The sequence below is a fragment of the Gracilinanus agilis genome, chromosome 1 (genome assembly GCF_016433145.1).
Source record: "Gracilinanus agilis isolate LMUSP501 chromosome 1, AgileGrace, whole genome shotgun sequence".
NCBI lineage: Eukaryota > Metazoa > Chordata > Mammalia > Didelphimorphia > Didelphidae > Gracilinanus > Gracilinanus agilis.
The window spans coordinates 393977789-393998994 of NC_058130.1; the positions used below are offsets into that span (position 1 = coordinate 393977789).

General features: G+C 35.5%; 1 protein-coding gene across 5 annotated transcripts in view; it reads left to right on the plus strand.

Moving 5' to 3' along the window:
- The window catches only part of TCF4 (transcription factor 4), a 435815-nt gene that overhangs the window by 406785 nt on the left and 7824 nt on the right, over positions 1–21206 (plus strand). For 2 of the 5 annotated variants that reach the window (XM_044664648.1, XM_044664656.1), the window contains 2 exons: positions 18544–18679; positions 20210–20372. In XM_044664648.1, the coding sequence (XP_044520583.1) occupies positions 18544–18679; positions 20210–20372 (299 nt within the window). The remainder of the gene's footprint in view (positions 1–18543; positions 18680–20209; positions 20373–21206) is intronic. The other 3 variants (XM_044664666.1, XM_044664675.1, XM_044664684.1) reach the window with 2 other exon arrangements.

Sequence of the window (21206 nt, forward strand, 5' to 3'; positions counted from 1 at the left end):
TTCACAAAAAAGATCCACTAATGGAACTTAAGCATTCTCACTTTGAAGTGGTTTTCATGCTAAGGAATTTGCAAATTTATGGTTTTTCAAAAGCAATAAGGGCCTAGCATATTGGTACTTGTCCTTTGCCCAAGTTACTTAAAATGATTACTACTACTACCGTGCAGTACCATAAGTAGCCTTCCAATTAACATTCCTGTGCTAAATGCTATAATTTTTTTTCATATTGACTCTTCACGCAAGTGTTGTGGTTTGACATTTTCTTTCACTGTCCTTTCCTTTTCTCCTCTCCAGACCCTTTATAGAAAATAATGGGTCAATTGGTCAGGGCTATTGGTCACTAAGTCATAAAACACAGATGTTCTCTAGGCCCTCTGGAGTTGCATAGCATCACAGGCCCTCTTTAAGATGTGTCAGAGGTTTGTGAGAAGGACCTAAAAGAATACTCTCTAAGGCAGGCTCTAGGATCTCGTTATATAGACCATAGGAGCTTTGCTTGGACACTCAAAGTACAGGTCAACAATAAGAGGTACCTAGGCTAGTAAAATTGAATAAGGTTTGCCCTCTGTACTATTCTTCTTAGGGTAAGGTGCCCAGTCAAGTATCTCCTTTCTTCCTCCCAAATATTCCCAATAAATGAATGTTAACTTTGATGGAAGATCCAGAAATAGCCTGTTTATGCCCAAGAGACCCCATAACTCAATGTGCTTATGTAAGAGGGATCTCTGGACTGAATAATACCCTCACTTTTATACCTCTTGAGTTATTTTTTCTAAAACACTTATTTGGTGTTCTGGAAATGAGAGTTTTTAACCTCTCAAGTTTTGAACAATGTTTGAACATGATACTTTGAGGTTACTCATCTTTTAATAAAAATATGGGGGTACACACTATATTTTCTGTCTCTGTGCTTCAGTATCCAGTAAAGAATATTGCCCAGAACTTCAGCTGCTGAATATTAGGAAAAAAACTCGGGGTTTAGAATTAGATGAGTTGGATCATGGTTTTGTTGCTAGTTGACATTTATTAGTATGTGTGGAATTTCTTGTGGGAGGTGTGGCATTATATAAGTTAGCATACAGTTTAGAGCTGTGATAGACATTTCCCCCTAAATCAACTTATTTAAACAAACGTAAAGATGAATGTAGTATATAGTGCCTGTTCTCATGAGACTTACAGCCGAGTGGGGAAGATACACCTCTTATTTCAATAATTATAATGCCAACTAGAACACAGTAAGGACATGAGAGAAGCACAGAGTGATGGGGACAAAGCCTGACAAGGGGAGGAGGGAAAAGATTGAAGTTAGTACTCAAGAGATACAGATGGGAGGGAAGCATATTAATGGTCTGTGTAAGAAGAAAAAGGCAACTAGGTGGCACATGGATAGAGGGCTAAGCCTGGAATCAGGAAAATTCCTCTTTCTGAAATCAAATCTGGCCCAAGGTACTAGTTTTGATGTTGAGCAAGTCACTTAACCCTCTTTGCCTCAGTTTCCTCATCTTTAAAATGAGCTGGAGAAGGCAATGGCAAACCACTCTAGTATCCCTGCCAAGAAAATCCCAAATGGGATCACAAAGAGTTAAACACAACTGAAATGACTGAATAACAACAATTGGAAGAAAAATGAGTAAAGCAGAAAAATATTTCTACTTATGGAATAGTTCAGTATATTTGACACAAACTTTCTGATGGAGAATTGTCTAAGAGAAGGCTACAAAGGTACAAAGACAGCAGACTATGAAGGACTTTGAATTGAATTACATAGTTTAGAAAAGTTAATCCAGAGTTAATCAGATTAAATTAATTATTTAATTGATTAAAAGAGCTGGAAAAAACCCAGAACATTAAATTGTCCAACTTTCTTTATTTCATAGATGAAGGATAATGGGAGCCAGAAAAGTGCAATCATTTTCCAAAGATCACATAGCTACTTAAAGGGTGAAGCCAGGACTCAAACTCAAATCTCTTAACTCATTACAACACAAGGACTCTCTTGCCTTTTGCTATGCCAAGAAAATAGATTTTAAAATTAATATATATATATGTATATATGGCAAAGATAGCACAAATGTTCCTTCGTCAACATTTATTGACTATTTATGCCCAGGGCACTATACCACACACTCTGAGAGGCTCTATGAGTAAGAGATTCTGTATATTATAGGATACAGTTTAGCAGGGAAAATAAAACTTGTACAAATAACTACTGTGTAAGGCAAAAGGTACAATATGCCATAAAATGTTGTGAAGACAAATTTTACTACTACTGCAAAGAATCTCAAAGACTTCATGAAGAAGGGTATATTTTAATGGGGCTTTGAAGAATGATTATTATTTTGAAAAGTCTAAGATAGATAGAATTAGGATAGAAGGAGGAGATGACTTCTAGACAGAGGGAGCAGCCTGATAACTTGTTGAGGCTTTAATTTTTTTTTACACAGGAAATAAAGGATCCTATTTTAAATGGTAGTAAAGAGATGATTTGATTATACCAATTGGAGTACATCATTCAGCACTGTATATAATTTTAAAGACTTCTTTCATAGCACATCAACACCATCAATTGGCCTGCATGCTTCATATGAGAGTCCACAGGAAAAGAAAATTCTCGTGTATATTTTTTTACATCTAAATTGAATTAACTCATGGAATTTTCCACCCTTAGGAATTAAAGTAGCAGCTCATGAAGTAATTCAGTTATGTCATTCATACCAAAACAGAAAATAGTGAAGCAACTTGGCACTATTTAAAAGGCAAGATTTGGCTTTTCCTGTTTTAGATTTGTCAAAATCTGTGGCTGTTGTGTTATTTTAGCTTTTATTATGGCTGTAAATTTTTAAATCAAAAGTATCTTAATTACTTAGAAAACAGGAGTGTAAAATAGGACTATAATAAGAGAATGGTTTAGGCAAAGTGGCTTTCTAGGATTGAAAACTTAGCTCCAACATTACATTTTATATAACTTCAGAGTCTTACCTAATTGGTTGACATTCACAGTTGCACATAATTATAGCTTCCACCATATCCATAAATCATTTTAGAACTATAAAGTTGAGTTTAACCAAAAGATCTGTCAAATATTATTCAAAATGACACCCTTTGGAAAGTATTGTCCCAATACAATGGCCACATTCATTTTAAAGCAGTTAATTGGGCATATTGTTAAAACCATGGTGTTGGGTTTCCAAGTTTTAATTTAGCGTTTGCATTCTCCCTTCCTTCTCCACATGGATGGGTCTATTGTGAAGCTGAAAGTGTGTGAAAGTTATTGGAGAATAGTAGTCTCTGGGTAATGTTTCTGTACACTGCCCAGATTTTCCCCCTGTAGTCTAGATGGGAAACAGCTGGCTTTTGTTTAAAAAGCTGTTTTGTAAAATGTCTGAATCTTGAGGTGTAGAACTGAGGTCACTATTAAAGCAGGTGCTTGGGAACAAGTGAGAAAAGAGCTGTGGCTGACATGACTCTATAATCTTATACAGGAAACTTCTTATGTGGGTGAAGCAGAAGCTTGAATTTTGTTTAATTATTTATTTTCATTACTGAACTTAATTTTACCGAGAAAAGTAAAGAATGTTAATGTTATCAAAGAATTGTACATTGGATATATAAGGAATTAACAATGCTTACATTAATATATAGTACAAAAGAGAATATTAAAAAATGGTTGCTGTGCTAACAAGACTTCAAAAACCAGGGTCCGTCACCATTTCCTTCTCTAGTGGGGTATCTTGAAAAGAACCCTGGAATTAGAATAAAAATCCCAGGTTAAGATTTTAACTTTACCCTTTACTAGCTGTGTAGTCTTACACAAATTATTTAATTTCCCTATCCCTCAGTCTCCTCATTTGTAAAATGGGTGTATTAACTTTATACTGCCTACCTCATGGGTTGTTACGAGGACCAAATGAGTTAATATAAATAAAAATAGCCCTGTGCTTGCTTCAAAACTGTGAAGCTTTGTACAAACATGATCTGTCGTCCTATGGCACATTATAATCATTTTTTAGTTTCCTTTTAATACACGCTAAGACTGAAGGAACACTGTTTTTAGTAGCCTTAAAACCGTAATTTCATCTTTTAAAATGATGATAGAACCCACGAGAAAGGGATAAAAGTGAATTGGCATGATCAGCACCAGAATTACTTTTTAAAAGCAAAAGAAGAAACATGTGGAATCACTAACATCTTATGCACATCAGGTATCTACCATCCTAAAGATGAAAGGAAACACATCTCCTCCTCTTGGAGCTGTAGGTTATTAGCAGCTGTTTATCCAGTCGGGAATAGAGATTAACATTGTAATTTTTGCAGAACAAGAATAAAATTTGTTTGGGAAGTTGGCTCTTGATATCAAGTTGATATGGACTGCCAAGTAAAACTTCCTTTTGCAGAGCTCATGTGTTAGGGTTGAGCAATGTTATGATTCCCAGAGAAACTCAGGATTACCAAGGCTATCTCTATTAAATGAAATAGAAAAAGTTCAGAGAAATGGGTGGAATTTTGCCATTGCAGTGTTCAGCGGTGTAGGACAGAACATGAAACAAGCTGCTCTGTGGAGCTAGGATCAGTGCTTCAACTTGACTTTAGACGTGGCATTCTTTTTTTTTTCCCTTTCTCTGAACTTCATCTTTACCACTTTCAGCCCTTCTTAAATGGATTTCACATATGACCACTGCTTGCAAAATGCCTTTTCATGAGGTATTTGGAAGGCTGCTTAGTTAGTACTCTGTGGTGCTTTCTTCTGTAAAAACTGTTGAACTTTGCTATTTTTTTTCTGATTTAATGCTACTCTTAATGTCTTTTTTTTTATTAAATCCTTTCTTTTGCTTTTGATCTTATTTATAGCTGAGCCACTGGTCATATGGAAGCTATTATTGTATAGCATGGAGATGAAAGACTTCATTGCAGTTAAATGAGAGTGAATCATTTGGACCAATAATACACACATACAGTGAGATACCATTTGTGTCAAAATGCCCTGTGTTGTTCCTTTTGCAACAGAGCAGTTGAGGTTTATAAGGGCTTTACACAAATCTGCTTTCCGTCAGAGCTATGCATTTTGGCAATACTGAACACATGTTAACATGTAGTACCTTACTGCTAGCTTGCTACATGTAGGCCACGTCTGTGTGGTACCAGGTACTCAGATTTAAATGAATCCACTTTATTTCCATGTCTTAATATCAGATTTTGGGAGATTTTGGAGATACCAAAATTAAGGGGCTAGTTTTTTTGTTGTTGTTTTTGTTTTTACTTCTCATTTAGATTTTAGGATTTTAAAGGAAACAAGTGTTGTTCTTTATTATGAAATTAGAGATAGTTTTTGACTTTATAAATTTCAAGCCTCAAGAATTTTTCTACAATATTAGAGCTAAAGGAACCTTGTATCTGGTTCAAGAAGCTCATTTTACACATAAGGAAACTGAGGTCCAGGGGGTTGAGTGATTTGCCTAAAGTCACACAGCTGGCAAGTTAGAATGTTAGGAATAGAACTGACTTGTAGTCCCGTCCTTCTTTTCTACCTTTATATTCCACGCCTTGTTAAGAGAAGTCCTATGGTAGCATTGCATAAAGCTCTCTAGGGCCAATAGAGACCTCAGACTGATTAGTTCTTAGGTCCAATACTGTGAGAACCCAGGTTAAGCTCTCTGAATTTCACTTTTCTCATCTGAAGATGGAAATAATATATTTCTACTTCTACCTGTCATATGGTTATTATGAGGAAAGAAATTCTTACAGTATTATATAAATATGAATTTTTCTCCAATTATTGATCTTGTCTTTGGCCATTTATTAAAGACCTAATTAGACGCTCTATAGAGAGAAAGAACTTAAGTTCTTTTTCCTCTTTTTTCCCCTCCTTTTCCTATTCTCTCACTTATTCAATTTTTTTTCAAATTTGGTTTATAACCTCATTAATCAACTGAACCTGCTCTGTCCAAAGTTATCTTAGTTGACAAATCTAATAGTCTTTTCTCAGAAAGAGAAGATAGATCTTTCTTGATCTCACTTCCACATGTAATGCTATTGACTATCCTCTCCTTCTGGATATTCGCAGGTCATTTGATTTTTAGGATATTCCCTCCTGTTTTCCTCTTACCTAAACTTTCCTAATTCTCCTTTGCTGTCTCATTGTCTATATCATCTTATCTAACCTCGAGTGTTCCTCAAGTGTCTGTCCTGGGCCTTCTCTTCATATTCTCTCTGTATAGCCTCATTAGCTCCTGTTGGATTAATTGCCTTCTCTATGGAAATGGCTCATATATTTATATATCCAGACTTAATTTCTCTGCTGAGGGTTAATGCACATCACTGTCTATTATACATTTCAAACTGGTTGTCTCAAAGACATGTCACATTTAGTGTACATTATCTTTCCTCCAAAACTACCTCTCTTCCAGAGTTTCCTGTTTCTTTCAAAAGCACCACCATTCTTCCATTCTCCCAGATCTTAGCCTTGTCCCTTCACAGTCTCTCACTCCACATAATCCAAATAGCTACTAAATCTTACTTCTTCCAATGTCTTTCCCAATCAAACTCTGTTTACATGGCCAACACATTTTGTTAAGGCCTTTGACAACTTCAACTTTGGATATTACAACAGCTTCCCAATTGGTCTCCTGATCAGAAATCTTCCCATAATCTAGATCAGTGATGGGCAAACTTTTTAAAGAGGGGGCCAAAGGAAAGGAAATGCTCATCTGTCAGTCTGTTTCTAAGGCAACTCTTTCGAAGTTTCATTGTATTGTATCCTCATTATATTCATCAAATTAAGAATAATGTCGCCTGGCCAGATAGAACATTTCAGGGGGCCATAGTTTGCCCATCACTGTTCTAGACTATAAAAGTTTCATCTACACAGTTGATTTCTCCTAAGAGTAGATTTGACCACGTCATGGTCCACAAATTCCAATGGCTACTATATAATCTTACAATCAAAATTTGGCCCCAGGTTGTCTTTCTAGCCTTGTTATTTATTATTTCTATTCCTCCAGATGTACTGGCCTTCTCTTTGTTCCTCATACTTATCACTGTATCTACAATCTTTAGTGCTTACAATATACTCCTTCCTCACTTCTGCCTTCTATAGTCCCTCTTTTCCTTGAAGGCATAGCTCAAGCACCAGCTTCTGAAGTCTCTCCTAACCCTCCCAACAGTTGGAGCTTTCTCTTACTATTATTATTTATTCTCTTTATGTTTGTTCTTTTTGAAAAATTTATTCATTTATTTGTTACATTAAACTTGTCAGATAATCTTTCTCCCTCTCTCCCCTCCCCACACTGAAGAATATATTTATACATATATAACTATGATTTGCTTGTTTCTATTCATCAGTTCTTTCTCTGGAGGTAAACATACACAAATTATTCTTCAGCAATATTTCTTTTGCAAGAATATTCTCTTGGTTCTCTACATTATGTTCTTATTTTTTATGTGCTTATATGCATACATGTTGTCTTCCTTTATAGAATATAAGCTTCTTGAGAATGAATGAAAGGACTTATTAAACTCTTAATATGAAAAGTACAACAGGTATAACTACAAAAGGGAGACAGACCCTACACTTAAGGATCTTATTTCTAGCAGAGGGATGGCCAAGAAATACAGTGGACATACAGGAGTAGAACAGAACATACCTGGGAGTGAAGGGGAGAACAGTTGGTCCCAGGGAGGGCAGAGTCCAATGGCTTAAGTACTCCCAGGCAAGGTCTCTGCAATGCTTCTTGGAGGGTAGAGCAGTAGCCATGGCATCAGTGTCAAATAGATATTGCCTCATTTTTTGTATTTCTGTCCTCATCACTTAACACAATTCAAAGCACATAGTAGATGCTTAATAAATTATTGCTATTTTTGCTATTGTTTGCTTCTAGCAATTTATAGTTTGATAAATACATTGATATAGTTATATAGATACCAAATATTGATTATATTGATCCAATATGTGAATTGTTCATTAAATATTTATTTTGTAATGTCAGATAGGATCCATTTATGTACTTGCTAAATCCCTCTTGTTTTGGTGACTTAAATGCATATTCAAAGTGATTAGTGTAAAAATATGGGGGTTTCCTATCTACCTTGAATAGAACAAGAGGAAGCAGTCATTGCCTCCTGGGAGACCAGGAAATTTTCTGAGCTCTTTAAATGGCAGAAACATCAATAGTAAATACATTGGGTCAAAAAAGCACCTTAAGCGTTTTGGCAAAGATCTAGAAACAAGAGCGTGATTGTAAGATCGAGAATATGCTCACTGGGTCCCTTAGAGCCTGGGAAGTTAGAGGCTAATTAGGGGAATGAAGTAGCCGAATCCTTCCTCCTGAAGGCTTCCGGTAGAACGGCATCAAGCTCTAGAACTTCATCTCCACAGTAGCAAAAAGATATCATAGAACTGATAAGGAAAAGAAAGTGACAGACCTTGGTGGCAATAATAAAGATCCACTGAAAAAATTTCAATCAATTGAAATCTCCATGCAATCCAGCAAGGAAAGGGGCTGCACTAGTAAAATCTATCACAAGAAAACTAGTAAAACCTAGTAAATAGGGGTGCTGAGAGGGGGAACAAAGGATAGGTAATGGAATTGGCTTTTTGATAATCAGTGATTGTTCCCTGAATCTCTAGGGATGTACTTCTTTTTACAGGAATGTGGACATGAGTCTAGATATTTTTCATTCCTATTTTTTTTTTAAATCAGTGACATTTGTTAAGCTTTTATTGTGTGCCAGGCACTGTGCTAAGTACTTTAAATACCAGAAACTCTATGTTCGTAATTCCATACACTAACATTTCAACTAGAATTGGAAGCGGAAGGCAATGGGTTTTATAGTCTATAAAAGGTAAAGCAGCAGGTAAATGTATCATGACTTTAATATATTATGGAGAGAAATTGGTCAGAGTACTGCAACTTTGCCAATTTGGGAGCTCTCAGTGTGAAAACTTCCTCCTTAGATGCCAACTGGCAACTCACTGATATTATAGCTTGCCCCTATTAATGCAGAGAATATATATCAGAAGTTATGCTTGAAATCAAGTCTTTCTGGCCAGACTTCTTTCCCTCATTCCACAATGTCTCTTGGTTATAGTGCATTTGTATTCATGGGGCATAAATATATAGTATATGCATATATATGGCTAGGCAAGCCCAGTGGCTTGGAATCAGAAAGACTCTTCCCGGTTTCAAATCTGACTTCCGACACTTAAAAGCTGTGTGACTGAGCCTCAGACCTTCCAAGAAAACTCCAAGTGGAGTCACACGAAACAAACATATCTGTGCATGTCTTGAGTGGTCAGAGCAGGGGAATCCAGACTTGTTATTTCTTTGGGAAGGAACGTCTACTAATAAGAGGCAATGGTATCATCTATAGAGTGCTGACCTTCCAGCCAGGAAAACATGGATTCAGTCCCTGACTCTGCCACCTGCCTAGTGTTTGATTTGGGACAAGTCTCAGGGCCCTGGGCAATTTTCTTAGTATTATAAAAATAATCATTTACATCATGTTTTCTAGTTGACAAAGTCTTTTCTTGCCAGCCATGCAAATAATATCTGCTTTTTGCAAGATGGAACCTGAGGCTTTGAGAGACTCAAATGATTTACCCAAAGCCAAATGCTTGTGAGTGACAGAGCTTGGACTCGGTCCAGTCCTATGGATCCAAAACCAGTGTCTTTTTCTTTTTTTAACCCCTCCTTTCTGTCTTAGAATCAATACTGTGTCAATTCCCAGACAGAAGAGTGGTTAGGGTGAGGCGCAGAGGAGGTTGTTGACTTGCCCAATATCAGACAGGAACCCCCAACCTCTTGAGCCACTTTGCTACCTAACTTGCCCTTTTGCCAGTGTTTTTTACCACGGCATTCTGAAGCTTGCTTACAGACTGCTTTCCAACATGCACTACCCGATTCTTCACATCTGTGGTATTACACTATAGAGAGTTACTTGACTCTGCTCAATGAGAGAAAGAACCCTTTTCTCATTACCTAATAAAAAAAAAATAACCCTACAAAAGTTAAATGCTTTATAATTTTTTTTATAAAAGGACAGGACAGATTTACATGAGAGACAAATATGAAGGCAGTTATGGAATCGGCTTCTCGTATAACTTTTAGAAATCATATAAAAACCTATATTATAAAAAGGTTTCAAGTAAAACCTTTTTGGAACGAGGACATTCTTAGATATTCCCTTTTCAATCCTTTGATAATCTGAGTCTATACCTGCTTTTTCTATTAAGAGGAAATTTTAATTGTTATTTATTTATTTGTTCATTTATTAGGCCCTTATCTTCTGTCTTAGAATCAATATTGTGTATTGGTTCAAAGGCAGGAGAGCTGTAAGGGCTAGGCAATGGGGGTTAAGTGACATGCCCAGGGTCACACAGCTAGGAAGTGTCTGAGGCCAGACTTGAACCCAGGACCTCCCATCTCTGGACCTGGCTCTCAATCCACTGAGCCACCCAGCTGCCCCAGGAATTTTAATTGTTGAGAAATATTAGCTAGATGTTTTCTACCACATCATCAGCAAAAAGCTACCTCCATCCACGCCGTGAACTTTACTTTGGCTGCCTGTGAGAAGTAAAAGCAGTGCCTGTGTGACCACTCTCCTTTTTAAAAGATGCACTTTTAAACTAAATGGTATTTTTCACATTTAAGAAAATAAGTTTGCTTTCCTTTGATATGACAGAGATACTGGCAAGATAATTGAAACTGAAATCTAACACTCTGCAACTGTCATGTATAATTGATATTTCATGGGGAGATTACAATTCAGACACCAAAACTGTTTTCTTTGTCAATGGGTGTCTAATTACAGGGAAAACCCATCAACTTTTTGTTCTGTGTTTGTTGTGAAACAAAAAGAAGGGGAAAGAAGAAAAATTAATTTCAAATGCCAGAATTTTCTTTTCTATTTCATATTCCTGAAGTTGAGGGGTTTTTTTTCCTTTTTCTTTCTTTCTTCCGTTTTTTTTTTTAAACAAAAGGCCTTCATTATCAATAGTCATTTGGGACCAAAGAATCTACTTACAAATATTAAAGCTCTGGATTTCTTAAGTGTCATCAAGGTGGTGCAATTTTAGAAAGATTGTGGTAATGTAAGAGTACCTTTGGTCTAAAAACCTGTTTTGAGACAGTTATCTCAGGAGATAACATTAACAAGGATTGAATAACTGCCAAATGAAATTTAATACATTTTCACATCTATGAAACAGGCCTCTTAAATACAAGTAGAATAATTACTTTCAGAATGCTTGCTGGAAACAAAAGGAATGAAAACAGTGAGCATCTCTTTTGTTTTTGTTGTTTGTTTTTAGCTTAGAATAAGGACAAAGATATTTACTAGGGTGCTTTCCTTCATCCCCATGTAAAAATGGCCTTGCCAACCGCTACCTAATTGAAACTGCATATCTTTTAAATCTATTTATGTTGTAGGAGTAGCGGAGGTTGAATTCAGAGTTCTTGTTACACTTCTTGGCCTTGGCTCTGATATAGTGAAATTTATGTTTATTTCTCCACCCTAAGGAAAATGGAGAGGCTGCCTCTATAAGTGTTTGTGTCGTAATGTTTTGAAATGAAAGCTCTTGTCTCCTTTAAGAAAAAAGTCTCTCTGACCCTTCTAAACTCATAGGAGTCTTTTAAAAGGCTCTGAAGCTTCTAATCAATTCATACAATACAGTCCATATTACTTCTAGTATATGAATATTAGCTTTATCTTTAATTCTCCATGAAGCCTAGAAAAGGCACTTAGTCTCTGAGCCTCAGTTTCCTCATTTGTAAAATGAAGATGTTAGAGTAGATGATCTCTTAACAGTTCATTCTAACTCTGAAATATTATGATTTTAAAATTCTGTTAATGGGGGCAGCTGGATAGCTCAGTGGATTGAGAGTCAGGCCTAGAGACGGGAGGTCCTAGGCTCAAATCTGGCCTCAGACACTTCCCAGCTGTGTGACCCAGGGCAAGTCACTTGACCCCCCATTGCCTACCCTTGCCACTCTTCCACCTAGGAGCCAATACACAGAAGTTAAGGGTTTTGAAAAAAACAAAAACAAAATTCTGTTAATGGACCATAGATCAAGAACTTGAAAGGCCATTTGCTTCCTATCTCCTCACATTCAAAAGAGGAAACTAAGGTCCAAAGTCCAAAGACTTAAGAGATTTGCCCCAACTCACTTGAGCATCTGAGGTAGAATTTGAACCCAAATCTTCTGGTTGGAGTCAGTGCTCTTTTTCACTGAAATTAACATTTGAGATGTTAGGTTATTTCAAACCTGAGTGTTCTGAAAGAGTTAATGAACTTTTATAAGTGATTAGATTATTTCTAGTGAGTAATTTATGCACTCAGATAATTAAATTAGTTTTATCAGTAATCCGTAATACAGTCAGATATAAAATAGAAGGTCTCTTATCGGATACAAAAATCTAAACAGAAATTACAGTATAACCCAAGCAAAAAAGAGAGAGTAAACATATTACATTGAGTCTATGATGCTCAGGAGTCAGTTCTGTTCACTATTTTTGAAATATGGAATATTTATCTAAAACCTTATCTCAGATCATTATAAGAAGTCTCCTACAGTGATTACTGTGACGACTTATCATAGACTGTTATTAATAAGTTTGAATTTTTCCACATACTAAATTTTTAAGTTGAGACTTCTAAGAATCTAGAGAAGGAGAATGGAATAAAAACTTAAGATCTTTGAGGGAATGTGCATTTTCAAGGAATCTGTGCTAGTTAACTACCAGGTAGAAGGAATGATTAAAGATTTGTTTTTGCCTGATTATAAATGCTTTTACTCTTCTGTAAATCTATTCAATCCAGGAGGATGGGAGATGAGAAGGGAAGGTCCTTGCCGTTGTCTGTAAAGATGACAACATTGATCACTTATTTCATCAATAGAACATGCACTTTGAGTTGTCCTTCCAGAAACTGTCATAGATTTGTGCTGCGATACCCACACTTTCTCACCTGATCCCTCCTGTTGTTGAAAGAACATTTTTTACAAGACAGATGACAAGAGTTAGGTAAACTGTGTGACTGTAAAATAGGAGAAATTTTACCATGGACATAGACAGAATGAGAAGATCTTTAAACATAATTCATTATCAAATGTAAAAATAATACATTCTCTTTCTCAAAGCCTTGAATTTCATAGGCAGAATGGAAAAGTTTTTATAGGGACACATGGAAACAGATAGTTGCACTGCCAAGGGTTTGTGCAAATGGTTTAGGTATCTTTTGCATACTCTACCAGGTTAATGAAAAGTCAGGAATGTTGAACTGGAGATGTGTCATACTACAGAACCATATGGAGAAAGGTAATCAGTACCTCCCTCTGTAAAAGATTTTGTCATACTACAGATTATTTCATTTACCCCTTCATATGAGTAAATACAAATAAATTCTGTTCTATATAAGATAGAAATCTCTCTGCTAGAATTAGTTTCTACATCTTATTTGAAGACTTCCAGGGAAGAAAAATCCACTGTACTAAAGTGGAAAATATTTAATATTATAAGGTTAATGAATAGTAGAAATATGTAGAATGTAAAAATAGTGGAAAAATGTAGAAAAAATATAAAACAAAAATATTTTAGATCCTATGATTGTTTCAATCCCCTTTGCTTATCTGTCACTTTAGAGAAATTCAGATCATTAAAGTCATCACACATGGAAAGGGCATAGAGTGAAATGAATAAAATTTAGGAAAAGGCCATATGTAACAAAAAAATCAAATATAAATGAAATGGTCTTTGTATTTTGGTAAATAGTTGGAGCACGCAAATATTATCCCATTAAAGGCGTTAGAAGCCAAGTAGATAGTAAATAAGGCTTACCCATTGTGAATCTAAAGTGATCAGAAAAACTAAGTTGTTTAATATTTTGACTGATAAATATTTAAGGGGAAAATGAAACACTGATTTTGAATTGCATGAACAGATGCATTCCAAGAAGATTTGAAAGAGAATGCTTCTACAATAAAAGGAATTGGGAACCTCTGTCATCCAACCCTCGATTCATTACAGTGATTTGGGATATTAATAGTCCTGTGTGAACTTTAAGAGATTAGATACATTATGAATACCTTATAGATGTGAAATTGCATGACATTGTTTATATAAGTTTATATAAGTGACTGAAATAATAAAAACCTCATATCTGTAGCTTGTGTCTTAGATTAAATGAAAAACTTTTGATAGATTTTCTTCCAAAAGCACAAATGAATCATCAAGGAAATGATAAAACAGTTCACCAAGAGAACCTTAGTAGAGAATATCTGTCACTCATCTCTTCTATAGGAAAAAAGAATAGAAAAACAGTAGTAACGCATTTCTTTATGTCATGTCAAACTATTGAAGAACCTTGAATCATTTAGCCTGAAAGAGAGATTAAAGAGAACATGATAGCTGTCTTCAAATATTTGAATGACTACCATGTAGGAAAGGGATTAGACTATTTCTTTGTTACTACTAAAGACAAGATGCATGTTTAGAAGTTACATGAAGGCAGATTCCTTTTTGGTGCAAGGAAGTGTACAAATACCATGGGTAGAGTCGTTCATAAATAGACTAGGCAACATTGTAAGACATGTAGGATCCCCATCCCCACACGTGTTCAAGCAGAGATGATATAAAAGAATGGGAGGTTGGTCTTTTTGACTCCTAAGATCCTTCTAGTATTCTAATGCATATCTTTATATTTTATTATCTTTTATGTGTCCAAAGACCTTACCAAGCTCATTGGCAACATCACACTCTAGGTGTATTGTTTCCTTTGCTGTCTTTTTTTTTCCTTCTTGAGACTGAGTCTCCCTAACTCATGTAGGCCAGAAGTGCAGCAGTCACTCATGAACCACACTGTTGATTGACAAGGAAGTTTTGACCTGCTCTGTTTCTGACCTAGGCCAGTTCATTCCCCATACCTCCAGGGGCTTGCCATCTTGAAGTTGGACTTAGTGCCTAATTGGCATTAGCCTTATTGCAGTTCAGAACTTCCAAACTCAAATGATGTAGTCGCTTCAGCCTTCCCAGTAACAGAGACTAGAAACTACAACCACATTCAGCTATGTGTTTGTTATCTTAATAAAAGAGTGATATTATTTCACGTAGATGAAACAGAATATATGTGATTAAAAGGGCAATGAAAGTCTTTCAACATCGAACCTACTAATGTCTGAAATTCCCACAATTGGAGTCATTATTTGTGTTATGACACTGATTCTTTAAAACCTATGTCAAAATGCAAATATGTGACCTGAAAGAAATAGAATATTAGTAGATAGCAGAAGGACGTAAGGGGAAGGGCTAGAACATTGGGTACAGTGGAAGTGGCAGTCCTTGTTGGGCTCCAGAGTAGGGGACTTTACAGAACCAGCATGAGGACATTCTTGAAGGAAAAACTGGTCAGAGAAACTGCCACAGGAGGCAGAAAAAAAACACAGAAATCTGTTCTACTTTGCATTTTCCTTAAGGCTAGACCTTGTTATCAAGTTTTATTGTAACTAAAAGGCATAGAATTTGGGGGAATTACTAGGAATTCAAGGTCATGAAACTGTAGAAATCAAATGGCTATTATATCCATTCCACCTGTCATATATTAGCTCTGTGACCTTGGTCAATTTATAATATCTGTAGCCTTAAGTTTCTTCATCTTTAAAATGGTAACAATAAGAATTTCACAGGACTATTGTGTAGATTAAAAGAGATAATATATTAGAGAGTAATTTAAATATTGTAAAGAAGAGTGCATTTTGAGATAACATTGCTGATATTACTTTCAACAATAATTATACTTAATCCAGTAGTAATCTAGTTATATTTTGCCTAAATTAGGTATGAAAAGAAAATATAGCCAAATCAGTAGTGATATAAAATGCCCACTTGATTGTAGTCAGGCCTTATAAATAAGTCATATAAAAAAGAAATTCATGACAGAAAATTATAACAAATCATATGTATTATTATTGTTACACATTATATTATTTTATATATTTTTAAAAAAATTAAAATAGTAACTGAAAAAAAGAAATTCAGAATATTTATTTTTCCAAACTTTTATCCAAACAGAAGAAATTTAATATTATAATCACTGTTAATAGACTAAAGATATTCTTATATTTTCCCAACTTTCTGTTAGTTGTCTTTCAATTCTAGAACAATATAAAACAAGTCCTTGAAACCTGATAAATAACAAACTAGTCATTTTCACATATAGACCAGTTGCAAGGACTTTTTTTTAATGGTACTATAAAATAAAAATATTTAGCATAGTATATTAAGAGCTCTTTAAAAATGTTATATTTTAGCATTACAGTTAGAGCGTAATTAGTGGTATAATGAGAAGTGTTGGAAGAAATCTCAGAGGCCTTCTAGTTCAACCTGTACCTGGATCAAGAATCTTCTCTACATGATCTCAAAAAGGTTATCAGTTAGAACATGAAAATTTCAAATGAAAAGGAGTGAACTATTCTGGATAACCATTTCTTCCACTTTTGGACAGCTGTAATTGTTATGAAATGAATTCAATGTTTGAGGCATGTTTTAATCAGGGAAGAGGAGAGTAGAACTCTTACCTCCTCCTTTCTAGGTATTTTATCTCAACATAGCTTAAGATTTCAATGTGATGGTCCTTAGAACATGTTGAGTTTGGTGTCCACTAAAATCTCTAGGGCTTTTTGAAAACAATTGTCATGGTATGTCTTCCTCATCCTCTATGATAAAGTTTGTTTGTTTGATTTTAACCCAGATATAAAAATCAGAGGACCTAGAAATGTAGAGACAGAAGACATAGGTTTAGTTCTTGATACCTGAGTTATGTGACCTTTGGCAAGTCTCTTAATTTTTCTGCTCCTTTTGTCTGCAAAAAGGAATCAATATTGTTTGTTCCTGTTTACTCCACAGAATTGTTATGAGGAAAACACTTTTTATCATTCTGTTTAAAAATGTGTTTTATTTTTAAGGCCAGCAGTTTATACAAGAAGATACTTAAGGAATGTTTTTCTTTATATCTATACTCTGGATTCCCAAACCAGGCCACCTGAAAGGCTGTTACTTAGTACCCATGGGGAACTAAAATATATTTAGTTTAGTCTGAATGAGCTTTATGATCCTCCCAAAACTAGTTAATTGATTTGTTTTGAAATTCATAAAAACAATACTTTGTGCAAGAAAGGATTCCCTTTCTGCTATTCTAAATATTTAAAAATAGTTAGCCTTTAGTTTTTTGTCATTTTCTTGGTCAGATTTGGTGGTTGGTTTTTTTTTTCCCCCAAAAGGAAAAAAACGTAATTCATTTAGTTACATGGTCTCAAAATTAGTGATAACAATTTTGCTTTCATTACCTTGTATCTTTTATTAGAAAAATTGCTTTCTTGCCTTCTGTGATATTGAGTCACAGAAAATGGCTTTAAAGATAGTTTTTACTTATATATCCTTAGACCCATTATCGCAACCCACCATGTGCTTTTGTGCATCAATTAAGTTATAGATTTTTTTCATTTTGCATACTAGAAAGTCTAGCTTCCAAGTCAAAAATGTGTTACATTTATGTTTCTCGAGGTTTATCATTTCTACTGGATTGTATTTAGGCATTAGCTACCTGTCAACAATTTCTCCCACAGTACTACATGCCAAGGGTACCTGGACCCAAGTGTATATTATTCATACCTAATAAACATTTTGAGGGTCTCTTTCGAGCCCACTGCCCATTTGTTTCTTTGTGCATTCCTTTTAGAACCATAAGAAACATTAACTTATTAATCATATGGTGCCTTTCTGAGCCTAGAATGGTGAAAATAATGAAAGGATCTCCAGTGTGCTTGCCTGGCAATGATGGCATGACTGGTGTGTTTAATAAAACCTTTATTGGTACATTTTCCGGTGTGGTGGTGTTGGCAGAAATGGTCCCCCTTTGGATTTGGAACTCGGCGGCTGATGAAATACAGTAAACATTAATTTGGAATGGGCTGCCAGTTTTGGAAAGCCAGGTGACATTTTATTATATTTGTACTGAACAGGGGCTGTGCCGCATACTGCTGTAGCTTCCGCTGTCAGAGGCTTAGCTGGCATTATGGAAAAAAAAAAATGGCAGGCCTGAGAATCTTATCCCCTGAAATGAAAGTCGAATGCCAAATTGAAATTCCTACAGGATTTCCGATAGCAATGGGGGAATTGAGAAGCCCACAATTAAGCATATGGGCATTAAGATAATTGTCAGATCTGTTGGCGGACATGATAGAAGACAGATGGGTACGAATCAGTGCGCTCCACTGCAGCACCCTGGGAGACAATTTGACGTTTTACCTGCCTGAGCTACCCTGCCATATTTGTCACTAAATGTGCGGCACAGCATCTTACTGAGTGTTAAGTGTTTTTTGCAGGATAGCATAGGTAGATGTGTGGGACTCTGGTGCCCTCTAGTGAAAAGCAGTTGAGAACATTGTTAAATGCTGGTGTCTCCTTCCAGCTGATGTTTGGCTATCTCAGGAACCAGTTGCCTCACCTTGGTTTCCATTCCCACTAAATTCTGTATCGTTTCTTTTGTCCTTTTAGGTCGGCGCCCATCGCGAAGATGGTGTGGCTCTAAGAGGCAGCCATTCTCTTGTGCCAAACCAGGTTCCAGTCCCGCAACTCCCAGTTCAGTCAGCCACTTCCCCTGACTTGAACCCTCCTCAAGATCCATACAGGGGTGAGTCTACCACAGAAGTGCTCTTTTTTTTTAGCACTTCTCTGACCTATGTGCTTCATTTGCTGCTGTGTTAGGTTAGATACTGACATTTGCATACTTGGTATTCATTTCTAGACTTAAAACTGGCATAGAACCAAAGATCAGGTTCAACATAATAAAGTAAAATGAGAAAGGAGTCTTTTAGAACCTGTTCTTCAAAGGTTCTGTTTCACCAAAAACTGTTTTCTCAAAAGTCTTTGGGGGGGTCCAGTTTCATTTGAGTGGAGAAAGTCATCAGAAGAATGACAGTAAATTAGTTTATTTTAGCTATTTACACATTTTTCACTCAATAAATATTTCAGTCACTAAAATTACCATTCAAATCACCTAATGTGGTGAGATGTAACCTGAATATGATGCTTCCAAAAAGTTAGAGAGGAAGAATTTTTTTTAATTGAATGAAATTTAAAAAGAGAAAATTGGCAGTATAAAGCAGAAATTGTCAAATTAGTATTTGGTCAGCAGAAATCCTTGTTGATTACATGCTCCTTCTGTTAGAAAGTAAGTTCCTTAACTTACACAGATACCCATGATCCGTTTATTGTCTACAACTTATTACAAAAACTGAATTTTTTTAATCAAGAAGGCAACTAGTTTATTCCTCTGCCTCTAAAGTCATCACAGATGACTAATTTTAAACAAGGAAACCAATTCTTAGATCAAAATAGCTTTTATCTTTAGTAATATTTGCAAGAGCCAAATTTTTCAAATTTGTTGCAAGCCCAGAAAGGTGAGCCATGCCATATACCAGATTTTCTTCAGAAGTGTTTATTAAAACTGAGCAAATTTCAAGGATGTGACAGCTCAACTTTCTGGGCTCATAGAATCATTTACAATTTAGCTCTAGCAATCATTTATTCTTGATGTAAGTAGTTATTTGGATCCAACAGTTTTTGGATCCCCAATTATAACCATGACCACCATCTATGATTAAAATGAAAATGTGTAACGAACTGCCTAACATACGTACCTCCTTTAGTCACTAATTATTCTTTGAGAAGGAAACCTAATTCAGTAATATCATTATAGTGTCTTTTGAAGCCTTCCTGGCTGAATGTATTTATTTCATTCCATGGGAATTATATTTTAAGGGGTTTTTTTCTATTAAATCATTGCACATGGAAAAACTCAATATAATAGCTGATATTTACTTGGGTTCTTAATCAGAACATTGAGGTGTGTGATTTTCATGATTATGATTTTCATTGCAATTAAGTTGATGTTTTGTAGACAGTGAAATTACCATCTACTCCAAAAGATTGCAAAATAGAATTTAACCTCAGAGCCAATGCAACAAAAACTGGTTTCAGCAGGTGCATTTTCGAAACTTCCCCAGATAGCATAAAAGAGTGACAGTATGAGCATGAAGATCAGAGTTCAGTAGCACTCGTTGTATAGCTGGCAGCCCCACAATAAATAACACACATGTTCATGCATTTAGTCTTTGGTTTAAACATTGGCAATAGTAACACAGCCTTTTTTTTCCTGTAGGCATGCCAGCTGGATTACAGGGGCAGAGTGTATCCTCAGGTAGCTCTGAGATCAAATCCGATGATGAGGGAGATGAAAACCTGCAAGACACAAAATCTTCTGAGGACAAGAAATTAGACGACGACAAGAAGGATATCAAATCAATTACTAGGTCAAGATCTAGGTAACAGTATATAATACTGTCGCTTCATTTAATTCCTTTATTGGACTTTGATGAAGTGAACAGAACAAGGAAGAAACTATTCAGTTTTTTCCTAGCAGGTAAATCCACAGCTCAAAAGGCCTGTTCTAGAAGTACTGATAGTATCATTTCAGATACCTGTACTCTAGTATGCCTAAAATCCTCTTACAATCCTAAATTTGGGCACAAAGCAAATTTGGTACCAGAAAAAAAAAATAATTATGGATAGTTTCAAAAATAAAACAACTCACTTTTTAACCTATGCTCATTTATAAATTTGATGCAAAATGTTGTTCTTTCCAAAATGCTTCTAAAAATATATCAAAATTGCAAAACACTGTAAAATACTAGTTTACTCTATTAGTACACTGTACTCTTTTCTCTTACCCTTAAAATATATCTGAATTTATCCCAGTTCTACTAGCATTGATACCTGTATTTTCATGGTCAAGAATTGAGTCATAGTTCAGTATGATGTCTAAAATGTTAACATTCTTCTCTTGCAGCGTCTATGTAAACAGAAGGTATGCTGTTTAATTGAATTCATCTTCTAATAACTGATATTGCCTGGTTTATTTTTAATGACCAACATAGGTATATCCTGATTTATCTTGAATTTCTGCTTCGATCTAACAGTGGGGAGCTGTTGCTGCTGCTACTCCCATGCTTAATCTTTTAGCTCCTTTTAACATGTTTCATTTCCACAGTGAATCCTGATTAATATCTCACATTTATAGGGCACTTACAGGTTTTCAAAGCACTGTCCTCACAACAATCCTGTGAAGTGAGGTTAAGTGACTGACTCTTCCATAATTA